A 21,209-nucleotide genomic window follows, 5' to 3' on the forward strand; every position below is an offset into this window, starting at 1 on the left:
TCTCAGTTTTCAGATAGTCTTGCATCTTGGTATGTACTGTGGGATTAGTGAGGTGTTATGCTGCTTGTATCTCCAGCTACAAGATCTGGCACTACACTGGGACTTTGATGGCCCATCAGCCCACCAAAGAAGGCCATCAACTGTGGGAAGTTATGTGGAAACCAGTGCCTCCTGGTGTGTATAAAGAGAAGGCTGTCCGCTACAAGGCTGTGGAGTCTTCTGCTGAGGTAGAGCAGCCAGCAGGTACGCCACCTAGTGGTTACGTGTGTGGAGAACACATTGGGTAGTGTGTGAGGTAATGTTGTCATTGACAGAGTCTAAACAATTTATGAAAGGAAAGGGATGTAACAAGGTCAACACACCAAATGTGTTCTGAGACGAATTTACTGTAAATAGCCTTATAAAACTACATATAACAGTCATAAAGAGTTCATCTACATTTGTCATGCCCCTTCAACATTGATGACCTTGGTCTTGATCTACCTCTACCCTACATTGAAATTCGCCAGTGATTGTGATTGGCACATTTTATTGCCATCACTCCTCCAGCCCTACTGTGTTACACCAGCACTGTCATTTCCATGTGAACATACTCTGCCACCAGGGATAGACTACAGAACTCACTACCTTAAGCAAATACTGTTTTTCATGAGCATCCATTAATAGAACTGATCCAGATCTGATAAAAGACACAGGTACCACATGTAACAGTATTATAAATTCAAGCAAGCTGATTGCTGTGTAAATGGTAAATGTGTGACTGTTGTAAATGAGAGTTATCTCCCTCACACCACTGTTGCCTGTTGACAGCCAAGGTTGGTGTATATCGTCCACCTGGAGCCCGGGGGGAGGCTGCTAGCTTCAAGCTGCATGAGTTTGAGGCCCCAACAAATGTGAAGACTGACGCCGGACAGGGTAGGTTGTAGTAGACGGCTCGTTTCACCTTGTCTTTCCACAAATACTGAAACTGGGTGGGCTCATCCCAACTTGACTCAGTTTTAGAGCAGGTTTATATATACTGGGCCATAGTTTTAAGGTCATATATTCTACACACAAAAAGACATGGCATGTGGAAACAAAGAATATGTTCAAGTCCAGTTTTGACATATGTTAAGATACTATTGAGCAAACATTCCCACGAATCACTTCAGCGTATCTCCCCTGTTGCCCCCTGGGAGAGGATGTTTGATGCCATGACAAGTCTATGTTGTCAGGTTCACCATTGGTGTCATTGGTGTACTGGCAACAAGATGGGATTAATATTCCTCATAATGGGAAAATTAAATGGTTGTGTAAATGTTTAATCTTTTGAAACTACACTGTATTGTGAAACCTCTGTATGACTTAACGCAAGATTATGGATCACAATGTATGTTGATAAATATTGATGAGGTCAGCGTTCACATGATTTGGTGAAGTCATAATGCTTCCATGTTACTGGCAGGAAAGTTATGGAAAAGATAGGGAAGCTTCTGATATTCCTTTTATGGTTTGAACACTGGGGTGCGTAGATGGTGCAATTTTTAATTATTAGATTCGCTAGCGCTCGTCTGATTTTAGAAAGTTAAAAATGGGGTGATCGGAAAGTTTCCTCCTTTGCAGAATACTGTCTAGGTGTGAACTTATCTTTGCTATGCAGATAAACCTACGGGTCAGGCTCTGAAGAACAAGAAGAAACGGGATGCCAAGAAGGCCAAGGCAGAGCAGGTCAGTCGTCTCTGTGTTTATTATGTTATGTTTGCTGTAAGAGCTGACAACCTTTATGATCCCTGTCCGGAATCTGAGTCAGAATAGGTCCCCAGCAACCAATGGTGGTAATAAGACGCCCCAAATGGATTGGATGGTCAGTCTCAACTTGACAATCACTGGATTGTCTGGTCCATACATTGTGTGCAGACAGCTGTTATACAGCTGGAATATTGTTTCGTGAGACATTGAAACAACAACAAACAATGTAAAAGCTGACTAGACAGAGGATTATGTGAAAGTGGTGCTTGTGTCTTGTAACCGAGGTGATTTTGATGGCTGTCAGCAACAATAATATCTATCTTGTGATTTTCCAGAAAAGGAAAGAGGAAGAAGAGGGTGGATCCAGTGTGCAGACCTCTTGTCCCCCTCAGTCAGCACAGCAGGGGGGTAGGGTTGGAGGGAACGGAGGGGGTGGTGCAGGACCATCCCAGCATGCACCTATTGACCCAGAATTGGACAAACAGAGGAGGAAGATCAAAAAGGTATGTGCTGGTTGAGGGACTGCCTCTCACACACACACACACCAGGAACTGGGTAGAGTTTAGGGGCCTGTTCCAGCTGCTGTTGTTGGTCAGGATAGGACAGTCAATTGAGGGAAGAACTGTACCCAGGATGTTTAACCTTACAGGTTAGGTTGTCTGGGATCTACCCTGACTAAAAGAAACTCTTTCTGTGTCTGATATATTATTTAGAGAGGTTTTCTTTGCATTTGGAGACACCAGCTTTGTGTAGTTGTGTCTGTTGTATATCTGATGCTGTTTGTTTTGCAGAAGTTGCAGCAGATTGATAAGATTAAAGATCAGCAGCGTGATGGGAAGCAGTTGGAGATAAATCAGGTTGGTTGTGTGTTTCACATTCATCATGCTGATGTACACCACCAGTGGGATGGTGTGTATTAGGTTCCCATAGTGATAAAGCAGGCTGCCCAGTCACAGTGGAGTTCACTTCATCCACGAGGGAACTGACTGTTCCCACTAGCATGGGAACCGCTCACTTTGCCTTGTCTACAGTTAGTCATGAAGTGTGTGGCCACCTTCAGTAGCTCATTTACCCTCATGCATCCAAACCCAGACTAAATCCATCGAAATGGAGAAGATGGCATTCACAGAGGATAATTTGTCATGGCTTGTCATAGAATAACTCAACAAAGTACACCTGAAATGGTATACTCACTCAACCTTTCAGATGGAAAACAAAAACATTTTACTTGCCTCCATAGTCAAGTGACTATGACTGAGTGTCTGTCCAGACTGGGAAAGGTCTTTGGTTCTGTTCCTGCAGCCTCAAATCAAAGGTTGCTGAAAGATGGTCCTTTGTGTTTTCTATACTGTGTCTGGGAGGGGTGTCCATGTTAACCTCAAAGAAACGCATGCAAAATCTACAGCGGTTGATTGGTTATGTCTGAGGATCACATATACTTATGGAAAATTAACTGTGTGTAACATAAAATTGCATAAGATAAAACTAAACCTAAATAAATATGTAGCAAATCACCTTGCATAAAATTTGATGTTACGTATTGTGCCTGGCACACGCACTTTGTGCACAATGAACTTGAAAATTGAATAATGATTGAATATTGTCTACCCTCTGAATGTTATGGAAAACATGTTAATATCAACCTAAACCTGTGAAGGGCCAGGTTAGAATTGATCTTCAGCAACCCATGCTTGTCGTAAGAACTGGCTAATGAGATCGGGTGATCAGGCTCGCTGACTTGGTTGACACATGTCATCGTATCCCAATTGCGTTGATCGATGCTCATGTTGTTGATCACTGGATTGTCTGGTCCAGACTTGATTATATACAGACCACCGCCATATAGCTGTAATATTGCTGAGTGTGGCGTAAAACTAAACTCACTCACTCACTAATATCAAACTAAACTACGTGTACGTCATGTCAAGGCTTACAGAAAATTAGTATCTACACGCCATGGGTATGTATGCTGGAGACTGGAATGGCCCAAAATGAAGTGGCCAGGCATTTTGGCGTCCATTGAAACACGATCTCATCTCTTTGGAGACGTTTTCAACATAATGGGAACACGAGAGATTTTTCTCAGACTGACCGTCCATGCATGACGTCACATCAGCAAGACGACCATATTCGGCTGACCCATCTAAGGAATCAATTCCAGACTGCCAGTTTGACTGCTCATACGAGTCCTGGCTTATGTCCAATCAGTTCCAGGACTGTATGGAACTGACTGAGGGAGCACAACATCCGGCCCCGATGGCTAGCAATACATCTAATTTTGCTCCAACATCACCAACAGGCACGTCTTGCCTGGTGCAGACAGCATCTACAGTACAGGAGACAGGTTGGGATAGTGTTTTGTTCACTGTAAGAGTTGGGATTTCATCTGGACAGCTCAGATGGCAGGGCAAATGTGTACAGATGGCGAGATGAACGATATGCTGATACGTGCATTGTTCAACATTGACAGTTTGAAGGTGGGGGTGTTATGGTATGGGGAAACATCACATCTCATGGTCGGACACAACTTGTCATTGCCAATGGCAATGTGACAGGTCTGCAATACAGGGATGAGATTACTGGGCCTCATGTGCAGCTGTTCATTCAAGGTCAGAGACAGAACTTCACGCTTCCGCAAGATCATGCCTGTCCACATGTCACTCGTGTTGTGACAGATATCCTCAGACAGCAGAACATTCTGCTACTCCCCTGGCCAGCTGTTTCTCCAGACCTGTCCCTATCAAGCACACCTGGGTTTAAATGGAGCGACATTTACATCAAGCCCAGAATCAGCCATTGACGTTAGCCGAATTAGGACAAGTGTTGGGTCAGACATGGAACAACATTCCCCAAGCTTTCTTCAATCACTTAGTGTTGTCTGGGCGTCGTCATTGTTGGACACCCACAATACTGAATTTGTGAACTGACTTTTGACACCACATCTCTTCAAGGGCGGGTCACGATGCCTAGTGTCAAATTGACCTTGCAGTACCTGGATCTTGTACTGCCTCACTTTATTAGCAAATTTCCGAAATAAAACTGCATAATCACTGAAAAACCTTTGGAAGTTAGTCCAGATGTACTGAAGTACTCAAATCTTTCCTTATCCTGACTCATGCTAAATGCTTGTCTCTTTCTACTTGCGAATGATAGTGGTACACTTGAAATCCCTTGAAGTTCTAAAAAGCAGACGTGAATTCATCACAAAGCAAACAACATACACTAAAAAGCTTGCAGTTCTCTCTCTTTCTTCTCTGAAAAACAGGGACCACATGTGGAACAGATCACCTCAGTGTGAGTCTTGTCAGTATCACATTATGTTATTGTACTTCTTGAAGGATGTAATTTTCTGACTTAAATTGATATTTTATACTTATCCTGACTCATGCTAAATGCTTGTCTCCTTCTTCTTGTGAATGATAGTGGAACACAGGAAATCCCTTGAAGTTCCCTTCTAAAAAGTGGACGTAAAATCATCACTCACCCACGAGTGGCCTCCCTTGCCTCCTTGGTGCCCTTTTGGTCACATGACCAGCCATGTTTTGTCACTCTCTCCTTCTTCGCCCTTGAGGACGGTTGTGAGAGAAGCTGGGAAATTTGATCTAAAGTATTCGTTGTTTGACATGTTTTTTCATCGTGTTTACATTTGATGAAAACTTGTATTCGTTGTAGGCTACCGACTGTCTGCGGGTGACCCACATTTATTATGTCCTGATTGCACTACTTCATGTTCTTTCAGCTCTCGCTGTAAACATTGTCTGAATTTAACAACTTTTGAATTTAATTACTACCTTTTTTGCCCATTCATAGACGTGCAAAGGACTGGGTAAGAAGGTATTCACAAGTCATTACTAACTCGAGTGATTGTGCTGATAACCGTGTGTTAACTACTGCTGCCGATGTTCATAATTCCAGTGGATCCGTGAAGATCCGGGGTAGAATAGGTCTTCAGCAACCCATGCTTGCCACAAAAGGCGACTATGCTTGTCGTAAGAGGTGACTAACGGGATCGGGTGGTCAGGCCCGCTGACTTGGTTGACACATGTCATCGGTTCCCAATTGCGCAGATCGATGCTCATGTTGTTGATCACTGGATTGTCTGGTCCAGACTCAATTATTTACAGACCGCCGCCATATAGCTGTAATATTGCTGAATGTGGCGTAAAACTAAACTCACTCACTCACTCATAATTCCAGTGAATTGCCGAGTGTTTTACGGGGGCAGGTTGTTGTTCCAGTGATGAACTCTGGAGCCAATAAGAGATCGTCGTCAATGGAGCTGACCTCTTCGCAGACGAAGAAGACTAGATCGTCTTCAACGCAGAAGAAGAAGGCTACTACCCCTAAGACTTCGTCGAAGTCTCTACACAGCTCTACGCAGAAGACGAGATCCTTCTCTGCCGAGATTGTACCTCCGGAAGAAGCAGACATGTATGATGATCCCCCCATCCTCATACCTAAAGTCACAGTCGTCAGCAAGAAGACGAAGCCTGCTTCTACAGCTACATCGGCAACCTTATCAGCGCAGACATTGACAGAAGACCTTCTATCAACACAGACATCGGGTACCAGAGATAGCAGCAGCGTCAACTCTTCACAAGTGCAGTGTACCTTAGAAGACGCCTCATCGATGTCAGAAGCATCATCAACCCTGCAGCAGTCTCTTCAGACATCGCAGAACTTCAACCTGGGGCTGTTTATGCAACAGTTTACAGACCAGATGATGTCGATGATGGAACGTTGCTTCGCACAGGAGAAAGCTGCTACAAAGACCACTGATGACTACTAGCCTGCGTGAAGATTCAGCAGTCTCTCCAACGCACATGGAAGAAGAAGGAAGCCTGCATGAAGGCCCACGATCTTCCCCATCTGAAGTTAAGAGCCTGGACAACGCTACTAACGTCAGCTCAGCCTTATATGTCCCTGAAGGAGCCGCTAAGAATTCTCCACACAGAAGCAGATCGAAGTGTTCTCCCGAACCCTACAGATGTCGTAGATACGGGTCGTCATCACCGTCGGACTTGGACGCATATCGGGAACCTGCACGCAGGCACTCCACATCTTACAGAGGGGAAACAACGCCTAAGAATCAACTTTCACGCAGGCCTAGAGAGAAATCTCAAGACTCCAGAAAGGATACACTATCACATCGAGATTGATGAGGACTACAAGATCATCAGCGACTCCCGCTATAGAACTTACAAGATAGAGGACAACAAGTTAGCGCAACTGGATACGACTACTAGACGTACCTTCTTCAGACTAGCCAGGTCTAGGGCTATCAACGAAGCACTCATCTCGAAGTTCAAGATCTCCACCGCCGAAGACGACCGGATGATATATTCTGCGCTACTGACTCAGAAAAAAGGACCACCAGTTTATGTCGGAGCATCTAGCATCCACATCAGCGGACCTGACTCTCCTGAGGAGACAAGGATTATTGTCATCGTGCACCTGGAGTGAGCGGTTCACCAAGTCCTTATACAGAGCCCCATGGTCAGCATCATCCATCTTCCGGAGGAGGAATTGAAGAAGTCGCCAGAGAGGTCACACACGAATCAAGGGAGGTCATGATGATAAAGTCCATAGATACCTTGGCAAATGTGATTTGCCAGACGTCCCAGCGCTACTCCAACAAATCCAAGTTTGCAGGAGTTCAGAGAGCCAGAGAAAAGAAGTCTTCCAGCTCAAGAGGAGGAAGAGGTTCTTTTGGAGCCCCCAGAAGTAACCCCGGAAGAGTCCGAGCACCCAGGGGTGCCAGGGGAACCAAGCGCTGAAGGACAGGTTTGGAACGATTGGAGTCTTCTACCCCTAGCCGTTCCTGTACAACCTTTGACAGTGGGTGGACGTCTTCAACGGTACTGGGAGAATTGGGGAATACTACAGGACGACTACGTATCCCAGATACTACGCAGAGGGTACAAGATACAGTTGGAAGCCACCCCGCCGCTTACAAGCAACCTGCTGGCCTTCAACTAAACTGGACGACGCAGTCAAGACAACTCGACAAAGATGCAGTAGAAGAGATAAATCAAGATCTCATCACACCCGTTTTTTCACTCCCCAATTTTCCTGGTACCGAAGAAGAATTCCAAGGAGAAGTTTCGGCTCATCTACAACATGAGAAAGTTCAACCAGGAGTATCTCCGCAGACCAGCAAAATTCAAGATGATAGATCTTCCTCAGCTCCGACATCTCGTTCGTCCATCAGACTACCTCGCCAGCATAGATCTACAAGATGCGTACCTACACATCCCGATACATCCAGACTCAAGGAAATACCTAAGATTCCTTTTCAACGGACATCACTTCGAGTGGAAGGTTCTACCGTTTTGAATATCGTCGGCCTCCTGGTTGTTTACTCGAATGACCAAGCCCATCGTCACATATCTACATCGTCGAGGTCTACGCAGTGCTTTTTACCTGGACGACGGAATTCAAGTTCATCAAGATCCCAGTCAACTCAGACTGCAACTAGACTTCACCATCAGGCTTCTCACTCAGTTAGGATGGCTGGTAAGTCTCAAGTCGGAACTGGAGCCGAAACAGGATCTTCAATTTCTAGGAATATGACTCATCACGCCGGTGAATCGCATAGTCGTCCCAGAGGATCATTGGGTCAAGATACAACATATGATATCTCAAGCAATACTCTCTCCGTTGACATTACGTGTTTGGCAAAGCATGCTCGGTCTACTCACCTCAGCTCAAGACATGACTCGCAGAGGGAGATTACAACTGCGCCCACTACAAATATTTGTTAACGCCCATCTTGACATTCTGGATCCGCTGATACTACCTGACAGCCTGAAACCATACCTCCTATGGTGGATTCAGAAGTCAAATGTTTGCGGAGGAACCTTTTTGTCAGAGCCGGTTTGCAACACTCATCTCTACGTGGATGCATCGCTACAAGGATGGGGTGCGCACCTCGACAATGAAGTGGCAGCAGGGAAGTGGTCGAGTCAGGATCAGAGTCTGCACATCAACCTGTTGGAGATGAAAGCAGTGATCAACACTTTACAACAATGGTCCAGCGTACTAAAGAACGCAAGACTCACGGTCCACACGGACAACTCCACAGTAGCGTTCTACATCAACAAACAAGGATCAACAAGATCAACAAGTCTGCTACAACTCAGCTTTCTCCTGTTCAGCATCGTCGACAACCTGAACATCTACATGAAGGCATGCCACATTCCAGGAGCAAAGAATGTCATAGCAGACGCCCTATCTCGTCCACTACAACCATCCCCGACGGAATGGATGTTACACCCAGAAGCATTCCGGTTCGTCATACAGACAATAGGATCTCCACTGATAGACCAAGCAACTACCAACATTCGTCTCACTGGTTCCGGATCCTCAGGCATGGGAAACAGACGCTTTAAGCATCTCATGGGAAGGACTAAACGCTTATGCGTTTTCCACCTCCAGCACTACTACCACAAGTAATATAGAAAATCAAGCAGACGACAACGCTGCAACTGATTTTGGTCACGCCCTATTGGCCAGCGAGGGTATGATTATTCCTCATACAAGAACTCGGAAGTCCAACCCTGAAACTACCAGAGTGGTCATACCTGCGCTTCCATCCACACACCAAGCAAGCTCACGGGAATCCGGCTTTGTTCCAGCTACACGCGTGGAGCGTATCAAAGCTTGCCTGAAGACTAGAGGGTACTCCGCCAGAGCAGCGAAAGCAGCGACACTAGCTCTATGCAGATCAACTCGCAACTTGTATGACGACAAGTGGCAGAGATTTGAACAGTATGCAATGAGGAAAGGCTTTACAGCGGTAAAAGCAACCCATCCTCAAGTGGCGGAATACCTGTGTCATCTTGCGACAGACGAGACACTTAAAAGGTTCAACACTCTCAACGTACCTGGCTGCTCTCAGCACAGTTATCACAAGACGGGTGTCAAGCTGACCAAAGTACCAGAGATACTGGCACAACTACGCCCGTTCAAGTTGGAAGAAAAACAAAAGAAATTCAAGGCTCCTGCCTAGGATCTCAACGTAGTTCTACAACATCTCACCAGTGACGCCTACGAGCCTCTAGAACGGACATCCTTTGAACTACTGACAAAGCGCCTATTCATCCCCTTATCCACTGAGACGCCCACGGAAGTCTCACGGACAACGATATCGATATGGATGAGAGCCATTATACTAAGGGCCTACAAAGCAGCAGGACTTGAGCCTCCACGAGCCTCCAATCCCCACGAAGTCAGAGCCCTGGCGTCTACACTTGCTCTGCATGGAAACTGCTCGATCACAACAATAATGGAGGGCTGCTTTTGGAAATCGGACACAGTGTTTGTCAACCACTACCTCAGAGACATTGCCACCGAAGACGTCTCAGGCATTCACCAGTTTGGGCCACTTGTTGTAGCACAACAACTAACAGTTCCACAAAGGCGCTGAGAAAAATCTCACATTTTATCACGTGACTTGTGAAAACCAACGCTTTTGGGAGCAAATGGTTAAAGTCCATGCACAAGTCTAGGACAGACTAGCATGAGTGATAGACCCTGTACTTGTATAGGACATACTCGTATATGAAGAAGGGTCGCATCTCCACTTGATGCGACGCATCAAGAGATGGAGTTGCAATAGATAACTAATGGAACATTAGTGTATCTATAATCCACACGAAAATGTCAGAAGTTTCGGAAGAAATCTGACAAGTTGTGGTTCCTCCCAGACTCATCAGAGGAAGTTGAAAGAACAGAATCATCAGCAGTGCCGTCATAAGTTCCCATTGTGGGTAATACAGGATGTAAATCAATAGCCAGTGAATCCAGAAGAGGCCTGACCCACCACCGATTCCGATGGATTCTGCAAGCATTTAGCATGAGTCAGGATAAGGAAAAATATGTAATTTTCTATCCTGACTCATGAGGTCAGCCCTTCCAACCTCCCCTCTCATGGCTCTCTGGATTTTCCTGTAAATCCGGGTGTCGGGCATACATACAGAGAGAGTGACAAAACATGGCTGGTCATGTGACCAAAAGGGCGCCAAGGAGGCAAGGGAGGCCACTCGTGGGTGAGTGATGATTTTACGTCCACTTTTTAGAAGGGAACTTCAAGGGATTTCCTGTGTTCCACTATCATTCACAAAATGAAGGACACAAGCATTTAGCATGAGTCAGGATAAGTATAAAATATCAATTTAAGTCAGAATATTACATCCTTCAAGAAGTACAATAACATAATGTGATACTGACAAGACTCACACTGAGGTGATCTGTTCCACATGTGGTCCCTGTTTTTTCAGAGAAGAAAGAGAGAGAACTGCAAGCTTTTTAGTGTATGTTGTTTGTTTTCAGCAGGCATAGTCCTTAAATGGTGGTGTGTGGTATCAGCAGGACTTAAATGGTGAGGGATCAGGACAGAGGGGTGTGGTGTGTGGTGGTAGGGACAGAGGGGTGTGTGTGTTGTGTGGTATCATAGACAGAGGGGGGTGGTGGTGGTATAGAGATGTGTGCTGATATCAATTATATTAACATGAGTTTATAAAGTTACAATTATTCATAAAAAAATCACTCTTCATTAGTTTTAAGTGAATATTGCACATCTCTGAACACAGTACTGCCATTTAGACTTGCAGTGCAGCGATGTCATAGCATTGTGACATCATCAGGTTTGTCATAACATTGTGAGTCAGGGCATTGTGCATAATCTACTGTCAAAACGATATCTTCTTGGAGATATCGTTTGATGTAAGGAGATATCGTTTGATTTCACACAAGCAATATCTCCAGTGGAACACAGTTTTGGATGATCAATGTGGTATCAGGTATTACGCTTTTCGTTTGATATTTCTTTAGTACAGCATTAGGGTTCCACCAGCAGTATGGATGCAGGATACCTGTTGTAATCAATGAATACCTCACACAGCCACAGAAGAATAATACCATGACTCAATAACTATGACAGCAAGTAAACGTTAAACAGCAAGTAAACGTGGCCTTGTCCACATTAGCATGACAGTTGTGTAATAGAGGGAAGACAATGAGGGCCCCCAGCTGTCAGTCACCTCACTCAGTCACAGGACTTCTACCAACAGGACCAGGCCCCGATTACTTGAAACAAACTTATGTCTAAGTTTTGACTTAAGTTTGAGAAAACGCAGGAAACTGCATTTCCCAGAATGAACTGAATCGATATTAAACTCAAACATAGTAGACAATTTGAGTTTGGTGGATAGATTACTTAAGTTGCTTGGGCTTTTTTATTTTAAAAATGCAGTTGAGTTAAAAATTCAGCTGTTTTAAATTCTCAAACTCCGTTTCAAAGTCGAGAAGTCAGGCCCAGGTTTGCTGCTTGTTTGAGAGGTGGTTTCCGTGGCTGTTGTTCAGGTGCTGCTAGTTTGAGAGCTGGTTTCCATGGCTGTTGTTCAGGTGCTGCTAGTTTGAGAGCTGGTTTCCGTGGCTGTTGTTCAGGTGCTGCTAGTTTGAGAGCTGGTTTCCGTGGCTGTTGTTCAGGTGCTGCTGTTCAGAAGGTGGTTTCATTGGCTGTTGTTCAGGAGCTGGTTTGAGAGCTGGTTTCCGTGGCTGTTGTTCAGGTGCTGCTAGTTTGAGAGGTGGTTTCCATGGCTGTTGTTCAGGTGCTGCTAGTTTGAGAGCTGGTTTCCATGGCTGTTGTTCAGGTGCTGCTAGTTTGAGAGCTGGTTTCCGTGGCTGTTGTTCAGGTGCTGCTGTTGAGAGCTGGCTGCTGTTTGAGTTTGAGAGCTGGTTTCCGTGGCTGTTGTTCAGGTGCTGCTAGTTTGAGAGCTGGTTTCCATGGCTGTTGTTCAGGTGCTGCTAGTTTGAGAGCTGGTTTCCGTGGCTGTTGTTCAGGTGCTGCTAGTTTGAAAGCTGGTTTGTGGCTGTTGTTCAGGTGTGCTAGTTTGAGAGCTGTTGTTGTTCAGGTGCTGCTAGTTTGAGAGCTGGTTTCCGTGGCTGCTGTTCAGGTGCTGCTAGTTTGAGAGCTGGTTTCGTGGCTGTTGTTCAGGTGCTGCTAGTTTGAGAGCTGGTTTCCGTGGCTGTTGTTCAGGTGCTGCTAGTTTGAGAGCTGGTTTCCGTGGCTGTTGTTCAGGTGCTGCTAGTTTGAGAGCTGGTTTCCGTGGCTGTTGTTCAGGTGCTGCTAGTTTGAGAGCTGGTTTCCGTGGCTGTTGTTCAGGTGCTGCTAGTTTGAGAGCTGGTTTCCATGGCTGTTGTTCAGGTGCTGCTAGTTTGAGAGCTGGTTTCGTGGCTGTTGTTCAGGTGCTGCTAGTTTGAGAGCTGGTTTCCGTGGCTGCTGTTGTCAGGTGCTGCTGTTGTTCAGGTGCTGCTAGTTTGAGAGCTGGTTTCCATGGCTGTTGTTCAGGTGCTGCTAGTTTGAGAGCTGGTTTCCAGTTTGAGAGCTGGCTGTTGTTCAGGTGCTGCTAGTTTGAGAGCTGGTTTCCGTGGCTGTTGTTCAGGTGCTGCTAGTTTGAGAGCTGGTTTCCATGGCTGTTGTTCAGGTGCTGCTAGTTTGAGAGCTGGTTTCCATGGCTGTTGTTCAGGTGCTGCTAGTTTGAGAGCTGGTTTCCGTGGCTGTTGTTCAGGTGCTGCTAGTTTGAGAGCTGGTTTCCGTGGCTGTTGTTCAGGTGCTGCTAGTTTGAGAGAGCTGGTTTCCATGGCTGTTGTTCAGGTGCTGCTAGTTTGAGAGCTGGTTTCCATGGCTGTTGTTCAGGTGCTGCTAGTTTGAGAGCTGGTTTTCCGTGGCTGTTGTTCAGGTGCTGCTAGTTTGAGAGCTGGTTTCATGGCTGTTGTTCAGGTGCTGCTAGTTTGAGAGCTGGTTTCCGTGGCTGTTGTTCAGGTGCTGCTAGTTTGAGAGCTGGTTTCCGTGGCTGTTGTTCAGGTGCTGCTAGTTTGAGAGCTGGTTTCCGTGGCTGTTGTTCAGGTGCTGCTAGTTTGAGAGCTGGTTTCCGTGGCTGTTGTTCAGGTGCTGCTAGTTTGAGAGCTGGTTTCCGTGGCTGTTGTTCAGGTGCTGCTAGTTTGAGAGCTGGTTTCTGTTGTTCAGGTGCTGCTGTGGCTGTTGTTCAGGTGCTGCTAGTTTGAGAGCTGGTTTCCATGGCTGTTGTTCAGGTGCTGCTAGTTTGAGAGCTGGTTTCCGTGGCTGTTGTTCAGGTGCTGCTAGTTTGAGAGCTGGTTTCCGTGGCTGTTGTTCAGGTGCTGCTAGTTTGAGAGCTGGTTTCCATGGCTGTTGTTCAGGTGCTGCTAGTTTGAGAGCTGGTTTCCATGGCTGTTGTTCAGGTGCTGCTAGTTTGAGAGCTGGTTTCCGTGGCTGTTGTTCAGGTGCTGCTAGTTTGAGAGCTGGTTTCCATGGCTGTTGTTCAGGTGCTGCTAGTTTGAGAGAGCTGGTTTCCATGGCTGTTGTTCAGGTGCTGCTAGTTTGAGAGCTGGTTTCCGTGGCTGTTGTTCAGGTGCTGCTAGTTTGAGAGGTGGTTTCCGTGGCTGTTGTTCAGGTGCTGCTAGTTTGAGAGCTGGTTTCCATGGCTGTTGTTCAGGTGCTGCTAGTTTGAGAGCTGGTTTCCATGGCTGTTGTTCAGGTGCTGCTAGTTTGAGAGCTGGTTTCCATGGCTGTTGTTCAGGTGCTGCTAGTTTGAGAGCTGGTTTCCATGGCTGTTGTTCAGGTGCTGCTAGTTTGAGAGCTGGTTTCCGTGGCTGTTGTTCAGGTGCTGCTAGTTTGAGAGCTGGTTTCCGTGGCTGTTGTTCAGGTGCTGCTAGTTTGAAAGCTGGTTTCCGTGGCTGTTGTTCAGGTGCTGCTAGTTTGAGAGCTGGTTTCCGTGGCTGTTGTTCAGGTGCTGCTAGTTTGAGAGCTGGTTTCCGTGGCTGTTGTTCAGGTGCTGCTAGTTTGAGAGCTGGTTTCCATGGCTGTTGTTCAGGTGCTGCTAGTTTGAGAAGCTGGTTTCCGTGGCTGTTGTTCAGGTGCTGCTAGTTTGAGAGCTGGTTTCCATGGCTGTTGTTCAGGTGCTGCTAGTTTGAGCTGGTTTCCGTGGCTGTTGTTCAGGTGCTGCTAGTTTGAAAGCTGGTTTCCGTGGCTGTTGTTCAGGTGCTGCTAGTTTGAGAGCTGGTTTCCGTGGCTGTTGTTCAGGTGCTGCTAGTTTGAGAGCTGGTTTCCGTGGCTGTTGTTTGCTGCTAGTTTGAGCTGGTTTCCGTGGTGCTGCTAGTTTGAGAGCTGGTTTCCGTGGCTGTTGTTCAGGTGCTGCTAGTTTGAGAGCTGGTTTCCGTGGCTGTTGTTCAGGTGCTGCTAGTTTGAGAGCTGGTTTCCGTGGCTGTTGTTCAGGTGCTGCTAGTTTGAAAGCTGGTTTCCGTGGCTGTTGTTCAGGTGCTGCTAGTTTGAGAGCTGGTTTCCGTGGCTGTTGTTCAGGTGCTGCTAGTTTGAAGAGCTGGTTTCCGTGGCTGTTGTTCAGGTGCTGCTAGTTTGAGAGCTGGTTTCCGTGGCTGTTGTTCAGGTGCTGCTAGTTTGAGAGCTGGTTTCCGTGGCTGCTGTTCAGGTGCTGCTAGTTTGAGAGCTGGTTTCCGTGGCTGTTGTTCAGGTGCTGCTAGTTTAGTTTGAGAGCTGGTTTCTCGTGGCTGCTGTTCAGGTGCTGCTAGTTTGAGAGCTGGTTTCCATGGCTGTTGTTCAGGTGCTGCTAGTTTGAGAGCTGGTTTCCGTGGCTGTTGTTCAGGTGCTGCTAGTTTGAGAGCTGGTTTCCGTGGCTGTTGTTCAGGTGCTGCTAGTTTGAGAGCTGGTTTCCGTGGCTGTTGTTCAGGTGCTGCTAGTTTGAGAGCTGGTTTCCGTGGCTGTTGTTCAGGTGCTGCTAGTTTGAGAGCTGGTTTCCATGGCTGTTGTTCAGGTGCTGCTAGTTTGAGAGCTGGTTTCCATGGCTGTTGTTCAGGTGCTGCTAGTTTGAGAGCTGGTTTCCATGGCTGTTGTTCAGGTGCTGCTAGTTTGAGAGCTGGTTTCCGTGGCTGTTGTTCAGGTGCTGCTAGTTTGAGAGCTGGTTTCCGTGGCTGTTGTTCAGGTGCTGCTAGTTTGAGAGCTGGTTTCCGTGGCTGTTGTTCAGGTGCTGCTAGTTTGAAAGCTGGTTTCCGTGGCTGTTGTTCAGGTGCTGCTAGTTTGAGAGCTGGTTTCCGTGGCTGTTGTTCAGGTGCTGCTAGTTTGAAAGCTGGTTTCCGTGGCTGTTGTTCAGGTGCTGCTAGTTTGAGAGCTGGTTTCCATGGCTGTTGTTCAGGTGCTGCTAGTTTGAGAGCTGGTTTCCATGGCTGTTGTTCAGGTGCTGCTAGTTTGAGAGCTGGTTTCCGTGGCTGTTGTTCAGGTGCTGCTAGTTTGAGAGCTGGTTTGAGAACTGGTTTCCGTGGCTGTTGTTCAGGTGCTGCTAGTTTGAGAGCTGGTTTCCGTGGCTGTTGTTCAGGTGCTGCTAGTTTGAGAGCTGGTTTCCGTGGCTGTTGTTCAGGTGCTGCTAGTTTGAGAGCTGGTTTCCATGGCTGTTGTTCAGGTGCTGCTAGTTTGAGAGCTGGTTTCCATGGCTGTTGTTCAGGTGCTGCTAGTTTGAGAGCTGGTTTCCGTGGCTGTTGTTCAGGTGCTGCTAGTTTGAGAGCTGGTTTCCATGGCTGTTGTTCAGGTGCTGCTAGTTTGAGAGCTGGTTTCCGTGGCTGTTGTTCAGGTGCTGCTAGTTTGAGAGCTGGTTTCCATGGCTGTTGTTCAGGTGCTGCTAGTTTGAGAGCTGGTTTCCGTGGCTGTTGTTCAGGTGCTGCTAGTTTGAGAGCTGGTTTCCATGGCTGTTGTTCAGGTGCTGCTAGTTTGAGAGCTGGTTTCCATGGCTGTTGTTCAGGTGCTGCTAGTTTGAGAGCTGGTTTCCATGGCTGTTGTTCAGGTGCTGCTAGTTTGAGAGCTGGTTTCCATGGCTGTTGTTCAGGTGCTGCTAGTTTGAGAGCTGGTTTCCGTGGCTGTTGTTCAGGTGCTGCTAGTTTGAGAGCTGGTTTCCATGGCTGTTGTTCAGGTGCTGCTAGTTTGAGAGCTGGTTTCCATGGCTGTTGTTCAGGTGCTGCTAGTTTGAGAGCTGGTTTCCGTGGCTGTTGTTCAGGTGCTGCTAGTTTGAGAGCTGGTTTCCATGGCTGTTGTTCAGGTGCTGCTAGTTTCAGAGCTGGTTTCCGTGGCTGTTGTTCAGGTGCTGCTAGTTTGAAAGGTGGTTTCCATGGCTGTTGTTCAGGTGCTGCTAGTTTGAGAGCTGGTTTCCATGGCTGTTGTTCAGCTGCTGAAAGGTGGGAAGTGGATGTGCAGTGATCTGAACAAAACGAGAATTTCAAATGGCATAATGAATCAATGACCTTCCTCCTCATGACAAACTTCAAGATTTACAAATATCCTTAGTGCAAATATTGTTTTTCACTCATTTGGACTAAAGATAACCCATTCAATATCTGTAAACTTTTGCCCCAATGATGGTGGAACTTGAAGTGGAACTGAGGAAGAATGTGTGGTGCTGTGGTAGGCCATGTTTTGTATACATTAGGGAAAGGTTTTGAAGGATATTTCCCCGTTATGGGAAACTTAAACATAGATGCTATTGGTTCTAATATTTGTTCTTGCCTGTAGAATTCACTAGTTACTATGTTTTCACTATGGTTTCCTGAAATTCTATTGGGCAAGAGTAACTGTTGGGGCACCAGTTTCTGTGTGTGTGCTTGTTTAATGAGTGTAATAAATGAGCATGGAAGGAAAAGGCATGCTGTGAAGTCAACAGTGTCCTTCTGTGATTCAGTACATGTTTGAAATGTCAGGAATATTACCAACACCAATATGGCCTTTCCTGGTGGCTAACCTTTGTGTTTGTGAAGACAACCATGGTGAAGTGGCGAGCAGCAGGCGGAGGTGTCTGTCATCCAGCAGATATGTGAGCACAACACCAAAACATCACGCTGTTAGAAAGCAGAAAAATGTCAGATGTTAATGGGCTTTTCTGGGCCTGCTGGAATTGATCTGTTTGTCATTCTTTGAGTTGGTTTAGTCCGCACATTGTGGGGGTGTTTTCGCTATATGGAGTAATTGAACATTTCTGCATCATTGATTTCATGACTACACAGTGCTGTGTGGCTAGGATGATATGGGTGTACAGGAAGTGCTGTATATGTTAGAGGAGGGGGTTTAATCTGCACACATCGGATTCACCTTGGTTCATGCATTCTTGATTGGCCTGTTTGATATTGTCAATCAAATACTAATGCAGTGGGTGGTTGTAATACAGGCTGTATTTAGCCTGACATAACAGGGGCAAGCATGACTGATGGTCTTTCTAATACATGGTCTATCTAGCCTGACATAACAGGGGCAAGCATGACTGATGGTCTTTCTAATACATGCTCTATCTAGCCTGACATAACAGGGGCAAGCATGACTGATGGTCTTTCTAATACATGCTCTATCTAGCCTGACATAACAGGGGCAAGCATGACTGATGGTCTTTCTAATACATGCTCTATCTAGCCTGACATAACAGGGGCAAGCATGACTGATGATCTTTCTAATACACTGATGATCTTTCTAATACTCTATCTAGCCTGACATAACAGGGGCAAGCATGACTGATGATCTTTCTAATACATGCTCTATCTAGCCTGACATAACAGGGGCAAGCATGACTGATGGTCTTTCTAATACATGCTCTATCTAGCCTGACATAACAGGGGCAAGCATGACTGATGATCTTTCTAATACATGCTCTATCTAGCCTGACATAACAGGGGCAAGCATGACTGATGGTCTTTCTAATACATGCTCTATCTAGCCTGACATAACAGGGTCAAGCATGACTGATGATCTTTCTAATACATGCTCTATCTAGCCTGACATAACAGGGGCAAGCATGACTGATGGTCTTTCTAATACATGCTCTATCTAGCCTAGCCTGACATAACAGGGCAAGCATGACTGATGATGCTCTATCTTTCTAATACATGCTCTATCTAGCCTGACATAACAGGGGCAAGCATGACTGATGGTCTTTCTAATACATGCTCTATCTAGCCTGACATAACAGGGGCAAGCATGACTGATGGTCTTTCTAATACATGCTCTATCTAGCCTGACATAACAGGGGCAAGCATGACTGATGGTCTTTCTAATACATGCTCTATCTAGCCTGACATAACAGGGGCAAGCATGACTGATGGTCTTTCTAATACATGCTCTATCTAGCCTGACATAACAGGGGCAAGCATGACTGTGGCCTCACTGTTATGTGCATTATTTATGAAAGCAATGAGTTTGGTTGTACTGATCAGCTTCAGTGGTGGCTGTTTAAGTGCAATTATGTAAGACAGTTCATGTATTTTCTCACTTGTAAAAATTTTGGAGGGGCGTTTCCGAATGGGTTCTGTCTGTCCATCTGTCCATCTTGCATCCATTCGTGCATCCATCCATCATGCTTCATTTTCAGTGATAACTCTGAAATCGTTTCAGGTTTTATTATGGAACTTTACATATGTATCAAACCATGCTAACTTGTAATTTTGATATGTTGGTATTTTCCAGAAATGATATTTTGTTTCAGTGTGATTTGCTAATTCCATAATGGATGTACTTGGGACAGATTTTTACGAAAACCACCGAAGTTACATGAAGTTACTAATCATGCTTTTCTTAGAGATAATTGTCAAAATAGAGTTTAAAACTGATTATTTTTTCTAAAGTTACCTTTACAGGTGCATGTACTTGTGGGCAAATGTATGTGTGAATTTGTTGGGAAGAGTGTGCTTGTAAGCACCAGACATTTACACTCAGGTTTCTGTTTGACATTCAGGGAGCTTGTTTTATACTTGCTAGATTGTCCAACAACTCACCCAGCATGTCTTTGTTGCAGCTAGAGAAGCTGAAGACCGAGGAATCTCTTCTGGAAGAACTCAAGAGCCTCTCAGTCAGATGACCTTCCGTCTAGGTCAAGGTTAGGAACATCAGAGTACTACCATGATAGACGAGGCTCATTCTGGAAAGCCTATTGTTTTTGCTGTTTGTTGCCTTGATCTTTCATGTGTGTATGTTTCAATGTTTGTTTACCTGAAGATTGAGTAGGAACTGCTCTGATATTCAGCTGGAGGACAAAAAGTAAATTAATATAAATTCATGCAAGGAGGCAGTTTGATTAAAAGAATTAAGACAGTTCAGTTGCTAGCATGAGGTACTTGCTGGCTCATCACATGCCTGTGTGAGCAGCATGGGTCCAGCCATACTTGGCTGACTCTAGCAGTTCTTGGTTATCAATATGAGACGATCATATTTTAAGAAAAATAAAAGTAGCAATAAAAACTTCATTTCTTTTGTAGTTATTGTGTGCTATTTATGAACAGACATATTTTGCCAAGGTGAAAAAAATAAACACAAAAAATGCTGTTAGATTAAAAATATGTGTTTTATGGCTTTTGGTTTATATTTTTGTTTCTCATTATTTGAAGAATATTTGTCGTGTTGTAAACTCAAATCTACCTGACCAGATTTGTTCGTTTTAGTTTCTTTCTGCCTCTTGTTGTTTTGATCCATCTGTCAGACATGGCGTTATGTTTGTTTAGCTAAAATCATATGTACACTAATACCACCAGATAAGAACTATACAGCAGCAGCGACTGTTACTGCACAGTTTATCAGAGTTTGTTAATGTGATTTGTTTCAGCTGTTTATGGGAGGAAGAGCAGACATTTCTGTTTTGTCATATTCTGTACCATAATGTACATAAACCAGTTGAGATAAACAGTGGATTTTGTTGCTTGTTAATATACTTAACAGGAAAGGAAGACTAGAATGTATACAGTTGGAGTCGGTTATGTCAAGACTGCTGCCTATTCAAGGTTAGGGACCAACAATTTGATGATATTCATGGACGGTGTGTGTGTTTTTGTGTGGAAACTAGATACTGTTTTCAGTTACAGCTGGAAAACTAAATAGAATATACATTGAAACTGTGCTCTTAGATATGTTGTTTATAAAAACAATTTGCAGCAATAGTTTTTATGTGGCAGACAGTTTCCTTTTTTGTTCTGTCTGAAGCTAATCTTTTTGAAATATTTTCTGGATAGGTTAGTTTTGACATTAAAATCCTGGGCCATCCCCCACTATATCAAATGTTTGTCCCATTATGAGATATGGAGAAGTAATGTGTTTTTAGAAGGGACTTGAAAGAGTTCAGTGATTCAGCACATTTGATGTCAGCTGGCAGTGAATTCCAAAGCAACTGAAGTGTAGGCAAAGGTCCTCTGACCATAGGAGACAAGTCTGACTTCAGGGACTGTAAGTAAGTGCTGATTCTGGGATCTTAGACATCCTGCAGGGGTGTACAGTGTGAGAAGTTCAGATAGATACTCTGGAGCTTGACTGTGGAGATGTTTATATACAAGGCACAGGATTTTGAAGTTCACATGGTACGTAACAGGGAGCCAATGTAGGAAAGTGAGAGATGGAGTGATGTGATCTCGCTTAGATTTCAGACTTACAATAC

General features: G+C 45.2%; 1 protein-coding gene across 1 annotated transcript in view; it reads left to right on the plus strand.

Moving 5' to 3' along the window:
- LOC124278894 (eukaryotic translation initiation factor 2A-like) overlaps window positions 1–20,465 on the plus strand; it is a 54,020-nt gene extending 33,555 nt beyond the window's left edge. The window contains exons 13-18 of the mRNA XM_046714698.1: window positions 77–243; window positions 811–915; window positions 1,640–1,707; window positions 2,064–2,231; window positions 2,520–2,585; window positions 19,584–20,465. Coding sequence (XP_046570654.1) covers window positions 77–243; window positions 811–915; window positions 1,640–1,707; window positions 2,064–2,231; window positions 2,520–2,585; window positions 19,584–19,646 — 637 coding nt within the window. The 3' untranslated portion in view covers window positions 19,647–20,465. The remainder of the gene's footprint in view (window positions 1–76; window positions 244–810; window positions 916–1,639; window positions 1,708–2,063; window positions 2,232–2,519; window positions 2,586–19,583) is intronic.
- The last annotated feature ends 744 nt before the right edge of the window (window positions 20,466–21,209 follow it).

This window comes from Haliotis rubra, unplaced genomic scaffold, assembly GCF_003918875.1.
Source record: "Haliotis rubra isolate DU_JTF1 unplaced genomic scaffold, ASM391887v1 Scf243, whole genome shotgun sequence".
Taxonomy (NCBI): domain Eukaryota; kingdom Metazoa; phylum Mollusca; class Gastropoda; order Lepetellida; family Haliotidae; genus Haliotis; species Haliotis rubra.